General features: G+C 39.7%; 1 protein-coding gene across 1 annotated transcript in view; it reads right to left on the bottom strand.

Moving 5' to 3' along the window:
* Nucleotides 1–15,296, bottom strand: part of LOC131973822 (polypeptide N-acetylgalactosaminyltransferase 18-like) — a 72,297-nt gene that overhangs the window by 12,611 nt on the left and 44,390 nt on the right. The window contains exons 7-9 of the mRNA XM_059335915.1: nucleotides 13,963–14,148; nucleotides 13,536–13,673; nucleotides 10,796–10,891 (exon numbers count right to left, since the gene is read on the bottom strand). Coding sequence (XP_059191898.1) covers nucleotides 10,796–10,891; nucleotides 13,536–13,673; nucleotides 13,963–14,148 — 420 coding nt within the window. The remainder of the gene's footprint in view (nucleotides 1–10,795; nucleotides 10,892–13,535; nucleotides 13,674–13,962; nucleotides 14,149–15,296) is intronic.

Consider the following 15,296-nt stretch of genomic DNA (forward strand, 5'->3'; position numbering starts at 1 on the left):
TGATCAATTCTGTCAAAGTTTTACAAAGACCAGTAATTGGGTTTTAAATCATTGATAAACTACCAATTTACCCCCAAATGACAACTAATTATCTGAAAAAATCTCTTTCAAGTTGGAGAAGTTACTGTGGGGGGAACACTTTTTCTCTTTTCAAGTGGCAAGGTTGTGTTTCAAAGTTTAATTCTGGATTCAACTTATTCTGCAACTACAGTCATGGAAAAATTATAAGACCACTCTTGTTTTCTTCAATGGATTGTTCATTTTAATGCCTGGCCATTTTCCATGGTTTTTTCTTGATAATGATTTTAGTTATTATCAAGAAAACCATGGAAAATGTCTAGATATCAGCTCTTAAATTAAACTGTTATGATGAACAAGAAATTGAAGTAAAAGGGTGGTCTTATATTTTTTTCCATGACAGTAGGTTTCTTTTTAAGAAGGCCTTGCTGTATCTTAAGCCTCTTACAAATCAATTTCTGCTGCAAGATTCCAAATTGTTCATTTCTACCAGAACTAATGGTGCATATATACACTGCTCAAAAATATTAAGGGAACACTTAATCCTCACAGTGTAACACCAAGTCAGCTAAACTTCAGGGATATCATTCTGTCAATTTAGGAATTACAAGGGATTGTGAGTCAGTTTCACCTGCTTTGGTGCTAATCCAAGTGACAATAGGGGTGTTTTCATTACAGTGGAATACCCGGAATGAGGCGGAAAAGCCTGGTTGCTGATTGGATAGAATGCTTAGCAGGATATGACATAGAGCTCAACGCCACGACAACACGTGCCATTTCTAAAAGGTGGCGAAGTAGCGAGTGGTCACAAGCGACAATACACAAAAGCCCCTTTCAGTGTGGTCCCGCAAATCCCCGCTTTATTGTGCTGGCTTTTCGCCTTAAGGCGTTCATAGTGATCTCGCAAAGGCGTGATTTTCTGCCCTTCCATAGAGCAGTCCGGCATCGCGGAACGAGGTGCACAGTATTACAGTGCTAATAGGCTAACGGTTAGCTCTGTAGCAGTACAGTGTGCATGTGGTGCTGCAGGAAGTGTTCACTTAGCAATCTCTATTTGTTTACAACAAGCACCGGACACTCTGTGCACAGTTAGCGATGCCGGTAAATTCACGATCAGCAGTGAACACTTTGTGTACAGTTAGCATGCCCGTTTCTTTATGATCAATTGTGATGCTGTGCATAATTAGCCATGCTGGTTTGTTTATGATCAGCGGCAGACGTTGTGCACAGTTAGCGACAGCGGCCACAGTTGTGTCTCCCGTGTTTAATCCGTTGCGTATGTGACCTCAAGGTCGAAACTGTCGCTAAACTATTATGCGACGATCGAAAACCATCCGTCACCTCCGGAGTCTCGTAAATCCCTCTGGGGCCTTTTTTTGTAATGGAGACACGCTGAGTGAGTGGACATTTGAGAGGGCGTGGCCTGAGATTTTCCCTAATGGAAACATGGCTAATGGCTGCAATGGAGAGACAAAACCAGGACAACCCCCTAAAACAGAATGGCTTTGCATGTGGTGGCCACTGACAATTTATCTCTCCTTATTCTTCCTGACTGATTCTTCTCTAGTTTTATGTTGTATGTGATGAATAGAGTACAATACATGAAAAAAAAATACAAGAATGTGTGCACAGCCAGGGGATGGAAAACATAATGATATGGTGTCATATAGCCTGTATTGGACATTTACTTACTGTAAAACAATGAAATAACTTGGCTTTTCTATGTGGCAGTATAACTCTTAGAATTAAACTTTATGCTGGCCGTAACAGTAACTGAAGTTCTTTTTTTTATACGTGGCCCTTCTGGCAAAGAAATATTAATATATATTGACACCTTATTAGGGTTAAAAGCGACATTTATTAATAAATAAACACCAACTGGAGATATTAAGCCTAAATAATGAGTATGGAATGAAAAAATGAAAAAATATTTAAAAATGCAGAGATAGCCTTTTGGCTGGTCGTGACGTGAAGCACATGACTAAGTTATCAAATGAATGATTTAAAGCAACAGGGAGATGCTCGGGGCAATCAACTGCTCAAAGGGAAATCATTTCATTCAACATCAAACCCTCATCACATGAAAGAAGAAGTGCATTTAGCCTCCTGGCTGGAGCACCACTACAGGGGGGAAACTTCAGTGGACTCCCTCAGGTTGTTGTGCCATGTTGAGTCTGCCTGTAACTTTAGGGCACTAACATGACAGAAACTCCCGCTGCCCGTTATGCTCCCAGGCAACGGCAGAGGCAACGGATGGCCAAGCAGATGGGAACCCAACAGCAGGTCTGGAGGTTTCACTTCAGGGACGACAGCAGTGAGTGTTGGATAAAGATACTCTAACTATTTTGGCTATTGGCTTCCATAACTTCAATGACTGGATGAAAGACTTCAAATAAAAAACACTTTTAACATGATAACTTTCCACAGAAGTTATAATAAAGCAAAACTGCACATTTTAGAGTGGCCTTTAAGGCACATCTGTGCAATAATCATGCTGTCTAATCAGCATCTTGATATGCCACACCTGTGAGGTGGGATGGATTGTCTCGGCAAAGGAGAAGTGCTCACTATCATAGATTTAGACAGATTTGTAAACAATCTTTGAGAGAAATGGTTATTTTGAGTAGATAGAAAAAGTTTTAGATCTTTGAGTTCAGGTCATGAAAAATGGGAGCAAAAACAAAAGTGTGATGCTTATATTTTTGTTCAGTGCAGATACGCGCCTGTAGGAACAACACACACACTCACATTGTGTATCACAATCTTTGAATGAGACTTGGACAGCTGTTGGTCTGTCCACATCATAGGTAACTGGCCAATAGAATTTGGTTGCGTGTAAGTCCAACTTCTGTTGAGGATTAAATGTGAATTATTACAGAAATCTGGGCTCATTCTGACTGGGATCCTGCAAGAGTGATGTCAGTCTAAGTCCAGAACTGCATAACTTTACCTGTGACCTAGATAAGAAGCCTTCATTGAGACCAGTCTTTTTTCTCCGGTGTGTGTTTACTCTTGGGCTTCCAATCTACGAACCTGACACCTTTACAACATCGTCTTTTCTTGCCGATACCTGTTTTCTCATCAACAAGCTCAGGATCAACAAGAGACTAAAGTTACTACTGTACTGTAAGTAACGCAGTTATGAACTAGAGCATGGATTTAATTAATGTGTGTATTTTGCCAATGGTAATATTTTTAGTGGAAGTTAGTATTGAGCATGTTAGCTTATTGACAAAAAGTGAAGTGCAGTCAATGAGCTGGGACCTGTATGTAGAGGCCTGCTGTGGACAGAGGTGTTGTTCCTGCAGAGTGCTGCACCCCTCCCCCACTGCTCCCCTCAGCTGGTACACAGAGCGCTGTTCTCTTGTTTATTCTAAAGTTATAAATATTTAACACATCACAAGTCCAAATTACACCAGAGTCGGCAATCCACAACACACACCACCCAGCAATACACCTGACAAATGTGATTGCATGAACTGCTGTCGAGATATGTGAAGGACACACTCAGACACAAACACACACATATATTCCTCACTTTATAGTTAGTTATAGATATGTGCACTGTTAAAATATCATGTGCAATATAAAACCAAAATATTTTTGAAGTGGGTTCTTTTAATATGGTAGAGTCAATGTATTACCTGCAGTAAATGATGGTCAACTGTGAACGTGCAGACAGACAAAACTAATTTTTTGCCACCTAAACCAGGGGTTCCCAACCTGGGGTCCAGGCCCCCCTTAGGGCGACGCCAGAGATGACAGGGGTTGTGTGAAACTTTGTTTGCTTTGTGGTTATCAAAATAATATTTGTATATGTTAAATTAAAAAAAATTACAATAACACCCACCCTAAAATTGTTATACCCCTTTATGTGTCACCCATGTCATTGGCACTACTTTTTCTCAACTGTAGAACTTCCTATGCTTAAGCGCACTAATAAAAAGAATAATAACTTTATACATTTATATGCTGCCTTTCAAGAAACCCAAGGACGCTTCACATCAACTGAAAGATAGGGGATTTGTCGGTCAGGAGAAGGAGTTTGTAATAGATGTGTGACTTGAGGAGCCAGTGTAGATGGATGAGAGTAGGGGTGATGTGCTGCCAGGGCCTTGACCGGGTGAGAACACGGGCAGCAGAGTTTTGTATATTCTGGAGCCTGCTCATGAATTTACTTACCCCTGACAGGACTCCAATACATTAGTCAGGGAGCCACAGAGTCTCAGCCACAGAGTCCAGGATTGAGGGTCGGAGTCTGGAAATGTTTTTAGATGGAAGAAATGACAGATTTGTGGGATTGGAAGGAGAGGGTGGAATCCAGAACGACATCCTAGTTGCGGACCTCAGCATTTTCCATCAGTTGCAAAACAACTAGTGCCGGGACTCGATTAAAAAAATGAATCTAATTAATTAGAGGCTTTGTAATTAATTAATCGAAATTAATCGCATATAAATATTTGACCTGAGAACAGTGAGAAGTATTTTTTTTCACATGGATTTTTAGTATACCATTGAATAATGACTGAATACACAAGCTTAAGCAACAAAAATATTGTTTATTTTTGTTCAAGTCCAACAGACCAGTAGCCTGGGTATACCCAGACTGCCTTGCGCGCTCGAATTTGATTTCGAACCTCCAGGCAGTCTGGCAACTAGGCAATTTGTCTAGCCCTGTTTTAGGGATCCAATCACAGAGCGGGGAGGGACGGTGAGACGATGACGCGTACTACTCGGCACTTGGAAGCTTTCCGGATCCAACATGGCTGCTGCAGACGCGAAGCTCTCTTTAGCTGTAGATGGTGTTTTAAATAGTTTAGAGCGAAAGTTGAAAGGCGAAAGGTCTCTCAGCAGCTCCGCTGTCCCCCGGCTGGTAGCCAGATCACCGGTAGCGGGACTATTAGCGCCGCACGGGCGGTTTCTGCGGCTCGTTGCGCCGAGCCGGTGAGACCGCCGGTCACCGCCGGTGATCTCGCTCCGAATCGGGGGACAGCGGAGCCCCCAGAGACCCGCAGCAGCTTGTTTGTTGCCCATAAAATCAGTGGATGTGTGGCTGAATGACATGAGGGGGAATAAAGCGTGAAAATAAATAATCTTGCAGAAAGCGAGAACTGGAGAAGCAAAGCAGCAGCAACACTCTCTCACAGACACACACACACAACAAACATCCATCTCTGTTGCTCTACTACGTCATCTGGTATAACTGATCTGATTGGCTAAGAGCTACCTACAGACGCTTTGATAGACATTCTAAGCGTCCAATAAACGGCTCCGGAGGATCGTAAACCACACCTCCTCTACGGAGAAATGCATTGAAGGTGTCCAGACCTAATCTCCAATGAGATTTGGTCTGGTGTTAGCCAGGCTAACAGACCAGTGCAATTTTTGCCATTAAGTGTAGCAATAGCATATTTAGAAATATAGGACAAACGTCCTCAAACCAGTCAACTGGTGGAGTGTGGGTTGGGTGTGGGTCCTTGTACTCGGAGTCGGGCTAACGTCTGCTATATGTTTTGCATTGAGGTGATACTCGAGGCTCGATGTGCTGCGGTGATATGTGAATTCCTTGTTGCATAGCAACACAACCATGCTCTTATTGACGCTTCCATCTGTTGGTTTTTTGTAACAAAATGTCCCATCATCCACGGGGCCAACCAAAGCGCTCTCATCAGCTTCTTCCTTCATGTTCACTGTGGTTTGTTGAACGCTAGTTGGTGCTCCAGTATAATCGGTCCGCCTGAAACTCATCCAGTGAGAAATGTTCCGCGGTGCAAAAATAAGTGTGATTAAGATGCGTCAATTTTTTAAACGCGTTAATTTTTGTGTAATTAGTTAATCTGAATTAACGTGTTAAAGTCCCGGCCCTATAAGCAACATTAGTGCTTAACAAAGAGCAACAAAGAAAAACGTTACCTCCTTGCAGTGAGCAGAGCGCAGGATCAACTTCATGTAATCAGCGACATCTTAAAGTGACAGTACAGGTACGAACATGTCTGTTTCAGTGAGCGACTAAACACACATTGAAAATAATACACAACTGTTTTTACATGTTGTTCAGGATTTGGGGAACTTTCACACATACAAATGTGGAAATAAGGTTATTATTTTAACCTGGTGACACTGCCATGAGTGGGACTTTGTTCTGTTTAGGACCAACACGGCTGATCTGCTTTGGCGTAGGAACATAGAAGTTCTCAGGTTGAGAAAAAGTAGTTCCAAATGAAACGGCCATGGATGGCAACAAAAATTAACATTGTCAATATAATGTACACATAAATATAACGGGTATAACATTTTTAGGTTGGGTTGTTTAGGTGGTTAAATATGTTTTGTGACAGCATTCATTTCCTACGTGGAAATATCATCTACAGCAGGTTTTACATTAACTATGGGTAAAAAAATAATCTGAACTATCAAATTTATGTGATTTGCTAGGACTGTATTAAATATGTATATTATATAAGTCTATGTGCCAGACACATACAGAGAGAGAGAGAGAGAGAGAGAGCGCGAGAGAGAGAGAGAGCACGACAGAGAGAGAGAGAAATGGAGGGATTCTGTCAAGAAAAGAAGGACCCAGAGGTGATTTCAAGCACCGGACAGATCAGAATAAAAGGATGTGAGAGGGGGATAAGAATGGCTGGGAGGAGAAACATGATAAAAGATCCTCCACATGAATAAAGAATAGAAGTGATAAAGGTGTGATAGAAGACCACAGGAATACTTGTGTCTTTGATGTCAGCTATGAAACGGTTCCTGCTGTTTTTCGCTCTGCATCCTCAGGCTGCTTCTCTCTGATGTCTGAGAACAACCTTAACATGATATATTCATGGTATTCGCCATTGATTTAAAAAACCAATAAACCAGCTTTGGGAGTGGGCAATTTGCTTGTTTGTTTGTTTTTACCTTAAGTACCGTAAGTTTGAGCATGGATAGTCACTCAGACCTGAAATATCATTAGGCTAATGCAAAGAGGGGTCATTTCTGCATGAATATGGGGGAAAATATCCATTAACAGATTATGGATTAATTCATTATATACCAACATTCACTAATTGTGATTACTGCAGCAGGTATAAGATAGATAATCACCATTCAACCATCATTTTATGTGCTGCATAATGTGTATATATATGCACCAATGATTCTAAAAGCCCAAATATCTCCAGTCTATGAAGTGATTAGTTCCTTTTACTGATCCTGCACTGTGCAATGATATTCTGCTGCTATGTGACTTGTAAAGCCCCAAAATACCCGTTATTTGGAGACATGTCAAAGTATCTTGCTACAAGTCATTTTTTCTTTTCGGCAAGATGAAATTCCTGCATAAACATGAGCCAACATATTATCTGTTCATTTGTTCTGCTTTTAATATCTCAAAATAACTCCATGCGGCAGATTTAACAAATTAGCCTCATATAGGCCAGATGGATACTACACCACTGCACCACTCTTCATCCCAGAAGACGGGAATAAAATTGCCCCCCAGGCCTTACTGTGAGCAGTCCTGCCTGGGACTGAGGGAAATCTGCTTCATCTACATGCTGAATACTTTTACCTCCTGTCTTCCTGTCCTATTCACTACATTTCTTTTGTAAATGTGAAACAAAATGACTGCAGAGAAGTGCAGCAAGTATCAGAGGGGACCCTACTCACCCTGGTCATAGGCTTTTTACACCCTACCCTCAGGCGGGCTTAGGGTCATGAGGGTACAGCGAACCGCATGAAATACAGCTTCTTTCCCAGGGCCATACGTGACCTGCTAAAAGGCTAAGCTAAGCTGGACTGAACTTCACTGTGTTGATATCACAGACTGTATTAATAATGGACATAGTGACTGTGACATCACCCATTGGTTTGTGGCCCGTTTGAGGCATCGAGTTCAGCGTTACACTCGTCGCCATCTTGTTTCCGATACGGGGAGCAGACCATATTTGGACTGTGGAGCAGCGAGAGGGATCTGATCACTGACTACACGCCTCTCTACACCTCAACCTGACTGAGAGAAGTGGCTGCTAATTCATGTTAGCATTAGCTGGAGCATTAACTGGGATGTTAGTTTTGGCTAGCAAAAAACAAAAACAACATTACTTACCTTAGACAACTGAACAGCGACTCCTTGGAGTGTCAGTTAGTCCAACCAAACGCTGAACAAGACATTTTTAATGAACAAAATGTTCTAATAAACATTAAGTGAAATACAGTGAAAGGGTCAAAGCTATGAGACCAAACCGGTAAACCTCCTTTTTTTTAAATAATATACAACGTTAACTTTATTGACACGTTGCTGTGGATACGCTTTGTTCTGCTTCTCTCCTGATGACGGCCCGCCTTGTTAGCCATCTGTCAATCTAAGGTATCTTCGCCCCAAATCATACGATTCTTTATCTTCTATTTTAACTATTAACATCAAATTGTCTTGGAAGATATCGGGTATTGGAAGAAGAAGATTTTTTTACTATCGATTGAGACCTGTCCTAGAAAAAAATTCTGAGGTAATAAATCAAGTGACAAGTTTTCTTATTTTGTACTGAAATGAATGGACCCAAATGCTTCTGCAACAGTCAGCGCCCCCTGTTGGAATTTTCGATAAAATGCAGCTTAAGGCACTTCCTGGTTTGCCTCCCTGCTCAGACCCGGAGGTTGCTGCCTGGTTGATATGCACTATAATGCGCTTTTTTAATTGACTTTTGTATTTTACTCCATATATATTTATTATTTATTGATGCTGACTCTGTCACTTTTTATCTTCCTTTCTGATCCTGCTAAGTGATATCATCTTTGTCATGTAGTGATATGCAATGACAAATAAACCATTCTAAATCTAAATAATTTACTCTCAGCACAATCCAAATAAAACAATTTATTGTAAAAAGAATACGCTAAAGACCTTTCACTGTGATCCCTTCCATGTCCATTTCTTGTGTTAAGAAAAAATACAGTCAGGGAGATATTAATGCACTTCTACAAATAATTTCTTTACCAACACCTGCAGATTATGCTGTCTCCAGGAGAGATGAAATATAGAAGGCAAAGAAACAGAAGTGAGCAGCTAAAGCTGTATTGCGGAGTATGACCCAGATAGAAAGTTGGATGCTTCCAACATCAAGGCTATTAACTGCACAATAAGGGTGAGGCTGTGAGTGTCATTAGACAGCTCTAGTAGATGCCGGGAATCAACTCTGAATGTGCAAACTACTTAATGGCAGTTGGGATATAATGCACAGTAATGCCTATTGACTATTTCAAAGTGGTAAAAAGTGAAAATGCAGAGTCACACTCCATTGGTGTTTAAAGTGTGTTTTAATGCCTCCATTTATGGACCAATAGGTGTAGCCCCTTAACATTAATACAACATACATTATGTATTTTTATACAGAATTTTCGTTGTTGTTTGGATAAAAAGCAATATCACTCACAAATTTCTGTTATATTGGAGCTTTATTTAATGGTCTCTCTTTCTCTATATGGCTCATTTAAAATAACCAATGGGGGAAGAAGCATTCAGATCCCTTAAGTAAAAGTACTAAGACCACACTGTGAAATTACTCCATTACAAGTAAAAGACCTGCATTCAAAACTTACTTAAGTAAAAGTACAAAAGTATCAGCATCAAAATGTACTTAAAGTATCAAAAGTAAAAGTACTCGTTATGCAGAATGAGGCCACTCAACTTGTTGTATATATTCTAAATATATTATTGTATTATTAGTAGGGCCGGGACTTGATAAAAAAAAAATCGAATTACTTAGAGGCTTTGTAATTAATTAATCGAAATTAATCACATTTTAATCGCATATAAATATTTGACATGAGAACAGTGAGAAGTAATTTTTTTCACATGGATTTTTAGTATACCATTGTCCAACAGACCAGTGCAATTTTTGCCATTAAGTGTAGCAATAGCATATTTAGAACATTTCTAAAACCAACCAAAGTGCTCTCATCAGCTTCTTCCTTCATGTTCACTGTGGTTTGTTGTTGTCTGAACTCATGAACGCTAGTTGGTGCTCCAGTATAATCGGTCCGCCTGAAACTCATCCTGTGAGAATCGTTCCGCGTTGCAAAAATAAGTGTGATTAAAATGCGTCAATTTTTTTAACGCGTTAATTTTTGTGGAATTAATTAATCTTAATTAACGCGTTAAAGTCCCGGCCCTAATTATTAGAATTGATTTATTTATTTCTGTTAATTCTCTCATGGCAAGGGCTCATTTTAACTACTTAATTAACTGTTATGAGATTTCATTTATCAAAAAAAAGTCAAATCACTTGAAATGTATCATGTTTTAATGTTAAATGCTGCTTATTCCCTCTGATCATAATTACCCTGTCCAATCTATCTTTTGTATTGTATTGTTATTAATTCTGTGTATTTTATTGTATTTTATTGCTGAATCTTTTCTATCTTTTTTGTACGGTGTCCTTGAGTGCCAAGAAAGGCGCCTCCAAATAAAATGTATTATTATTATTATTATTATTATTAAATCTCGACCTGAAAAGTAACTAAAGCTGTCAGCTAAATGTAGTGGAGTAAAAAGTTCAATATTTGGCTCAAAATGTAGTGAAGTAGAAGTATAAAGTTACATAAAATGGAAATACAAGTACCTCAAAATTGTACTTAAGTACAGAACTTGAGTAAATGTACTTGGTTACATTCCACCACTGGATGACAACCACTCCTAAGATCTATCTATGAGCTATTTTTTCTTCTTTTTTCATGTTTTTGAAGATACAGAACAGAATTGAATAAGAGAGAAGAATGAGAGCACACTGACCTGCGGTGACGTACCGTGACAGAGGTACATGATGGGAACATTGTCAGTGTCGGGTCCTTTGTCCAAACAGAGGTTGTCTTTCAGATTGTTCTTCAACTAGAAAAATGAGAGTGAAATAAAACAGGTGAAAAAATTACAGCACTATTCTTCTCACTTAACACAATCTCAGGCTACTGTTAAATGTGTCCCTCCGCCTTCCCATCAGCTCATCAAAGACTCTCTATCAAGACCAAATTATATCATATCACCTGGTGAAATGATCACAGTTCATTAGTTTCAATCATCACATATCATCTCTTGTGATATTCCAGTATTCTCTTATACGCCTCTCATGTTATCTGTTAAATTACATCATGTTTTTTTTAGTCTTTCTTGATTCAAGTAGGAGCTGGAGTCAGGAAGTGATGCTCACTCTTGACATGGACCATTAACCACACACCAAGCTGTTTCATTCACATGTTGTATCTACTTAGTTACATAAACAGTGAACAATTTACATAGTTCTATCTGTTCTACTGTAGAGGTGTTTGCAGGCTTATTTTTCTCAGTTCAGATTGAAGCATCTTACAAAAATGTAAAAATACATACAGTCATGGAAAAAAAATATTATTAGACCACCTTGTTTTCTTCAAGTTATTGTTAATTTTAATGCCTGGTACAACTAAAGGTACATTCATTTTGACAAATATAATGGTAACAACAAATATAGCTCACAAGAGTTTAATGTAAGAGCTGATATCTAGACAGTTACCATGGTTTTCTTGATAATGATTTTATAATAAAAAGACTGAAGTGAGATGAATAGACTGAGAATTTTCTCTTATTTGACAAAACAACTCTTGATAGAATTGAATTATGTGGACACAAAATGCAATTAAACAGTTAAATCGCAAGAAATTGAATCGCAATACTCACCATATCGCAAAATGCTTAAAAACACAATAATAACGTATCGTGTCTCAAGTATCGTGACAAAATCGTATCGTGGGGCCTCTGGGGATTCACACTTTTAATGACTTCTCTCTCTTAGTCAACTTTATGCATGTTGGTCAAATATTATTTAACAAATACAGTTCCAGCATCTATGCCTCTTACAGAAGCAGCCACTCCTTGTCATATCCTCAACGGAAATCGCCAACATGGCAAATACTGTATATCATCTTGCAGTAAAAACTTTGCGTGAGCTGTGGATTCCTCCAGCAGATGAGTAAAATACAACATAGACAGATGCTGCTACACTGGAACACTCTCCAACTGCCTTCTCCTGCTCTGTTTTTGTCAAATATGTAAACTTCATATCTACATCTCTCAGATGTCACAGTGGCAACGCTTTCATCTCACGCACTGAGAGCCGAGCCCCCGCACATGCTCAGTAGTGTCAACAACTCCATCCAGCTTGCAGTGTGCTTGACATGTTTACAGACAACACAAAGACAAGAGATGACATGGAGGCTGTTTTCAGAGCTGGAGACTTAATCCCGTTTAATATCAAAGTCAAATCATACCCCCCAACTCTTTTTCCTCTTCAGTGACAGAGTTCAGGCCATGCAGACTCAATAAAGCTGAAAGAATGAGACCTTTTCAGCTTAAAGGGAAAAGGTTTGGTGTGGGTATGTCCGAATAAGTCATTAGGAGGAAAATCAGAGAGCAGTTGGGAGAGTAGCGTAGCTGCAGACCCTGGTGGTTGGTGCCTGGTGAGGCCAGACCCGTTCTTCTGAGGACTGTGTGTCCCTCAGGCAGACAACCGAGAAAAGAGAGTGAAGGAATGAAGAGAGAGTTTTATAACCCGTGAGACTTGCGGTGACAGAGGTATTTTCGACCAATGAGGAAATCACACCTGGTGCAGTAAAATGGAACTCGATCCTCAGGCTGAATTTGGGGGATTGTGTCCTCTGTTGGAAAATGAAGGGATCCAGAATGCTATTTCCTTTACATTCAAACCAGTCCAGTATGTACAAATGAGCAAAGTCCATCTGTGGCATACCTGTGGTCCCAACAATGACAAGAGTTCACTGTACTCCAACAGCTTCCACAGTCATCGTGGATGCGCAGCTGACAAATCTGTAGCAACTGCGTGATGACATCATGTCAATATGGACTAGGGTTGTCAAAAGTATCGATACTAAAACGTTAGAGGTAGAGTAGGCTGACACTGCGTCAGCCTACTCTACCTCTTTTTTATCAAGCTTTCCTAATATTGTGCACAGCATACAACCTCAAAATATTGTTCTAATTGTTATTGTTTATAGTATTTATTTATTTTTGCACTACCTCAGACCTGAAGCTTGTTATCATAGTTGCAATTTCTTTTTGCGCAATTGTTATTTATTATAAATATTTAACCTGTGGTTCTGTTAATTTTAACATGTTGCATTTTTCTTGTTAATAAAAAAAAAATTCTGTTAAATTTCAGGGTCTTTGTTTTTATCCTTGTGGTATCGAAAATGATATCGAGTATCGAATATTTTCCTGAGTATCGGTATCGAGTTGAAAATTTTAGTATCGTGACAACCCTAATATGGACCAAAATATCTATGGAATGTTTCCAGCACCTTTTTGAATCTATGCCACAAAGAACTAAGGCAGTTCTGAAGACCCGGTACGAACAAACTCACACAACACGGGTATATTAATTCTTGGAGCTAAAGAAGTGTCTTTTAATGGTGTTGTACTCTCAAAATTTCCTGCAGATAGGAAATGTTTTAAAAATCCTGTGAACTAAGGGAAAAAATGAACTCACCACTCCGTACGCGACTGTATTGCTGTAGGACCGGAGCTCAGGGTAGATGTTGGAGAGGAACCAGCTGAAGGGTCGGCACTGGAGTCTGGACCGCAAGGCTTTTCTCTCAGTAATGTTACCAATGTCTATTCCTGACTTCTAGAAAGCGAAATACAAAAAAAATACAAAGACATTTGAGTTTACATTTTAGTATCAGAATAAGAAATGCTTTATTGTCATTCAAAAAAAAAAAAAAGAAACGTTTTAGGTGGCATCTTTCAACTGCGGACCTTGAACTTTGGGCTACTGCTGACAAATATGTATAGAAAAAATTACTAATAAATTGTGCATGCACATGTTGCTCAAAGTGTACAGTAACAAGCTTCCGGGCAACGGTGAAATATACAGTAAACAATTATAGTGTCAAACACGTGTCCTGCCTGTTTACCTGCAGTGGGACATTCCAGGCCATGTAGACGTGACTCTTGTACTGGTCCATCCAGACCTCGGCCACCCTCAGAGCATTACGACGCACATTGGCCGTCAGGTTCTCTGTGTAGGGTTTGTGGGCCCGCTCGATATGCGCGATCCTCGAACAGGGTAGGACCTCCACGCTGCCACCACACTGCCACACCTTTACACACAGACAGACACAAAATAAACACACATTACTGATTGTCAGGGACCCGTCAAAATAAAGGTTTTACTATTTTCAGCACCTGCGTGAGACCCAACGCTGACATGCAAACTCCACACAGAAGAGCCGCAGGCCAGAGTGGATCCTTGGATAGTGCTAACCACTACACCACCGAGCCCCGAATCCAAACAGGTCTTGGCAAAATGATGGACGCAGATGATCTTCCCTCTCCTTTTGGTTTGAACCATAGATGGGCCCATCTTCTCCATCTTTTCTTCAGATATTTACAATTAAAAACATTGACCGCCATAGATAGTCAGCAGGATCCTGATCTTAATAAGTGACTCATAGTCATGAGATGGATGCAGAGAAAATCTTGTTGTCCACAAAGTCATGATTGTAGCCAACCCTAACCCTAACCACCATCATCACCATCATCATCATCATCATCATTGTGCTGACCTCTGTTCGGTGATCTATCCAGTTGCTACCACCTAGTGGACAAAGTTTCGTTTTCCTTAAGTCTCACTTTTAAGCCATGCGGTTTTTCAATTGACTTAGGAGCAGCCTAGTGTGTGCATGCAAACCAGTATTCCCTTAAGTTTAAGCCTTGGAGTGGATTTGTCCGTAAGTAAGCAAAATATTTGTTCCTTTTCTGATAAATGTATGATACTGGTCATATGTTAAACTTTTAGACATGTTGTTAGAATCTAGACAGTTAAAAAGTGATTGTTTCGTCTGTCACGATAAGTAAATTAGAAATTTGTAGCTGTAAATGTTTACATTGTCATTGTGTCTGTTTATAGTATGCAGTGTACGCAGTAAATAGATATATTTGTTTGTATTGTATGCTTCAATTTTACAGAAACAACATCAGTAAAGCCACACCTTCTCAAGTACAAAGTTTATTGGAGTTTTTGTTCGCTATCTGTCTAGTCTTGCTTAGATACGCAATTGTGAGGACAGAATAATAATCACCATCATCATCATCATCATAGTGGCCGTAGGTGCACTATGATGTTTTTCACCAGTTCTTTCCATTTTGATTGATCTTCTGCAGTTCTTGTTGCATTATCTGGTGTCATATTCGTCCAAATTGCTATATTCGAGAGCCAGTTTTTTTATTCCATCCTGCGATGCAATGG

Source organism: Centropristis striata, chromosome 6 (assembly GCF_030273125.1).
Source record: "Centropristis striata isolate RG_2023a ecotype Rhode Island chromosome 6, C.striata_1.0, whole genome shotgun sequence".
In the NCBI taxonomy this organism is placed as follows: Eukaryota; Metazoa; Chordata; class Actinopteri; order Perciformes; family Serranidae; genus Centropristis; species Centropristis striata.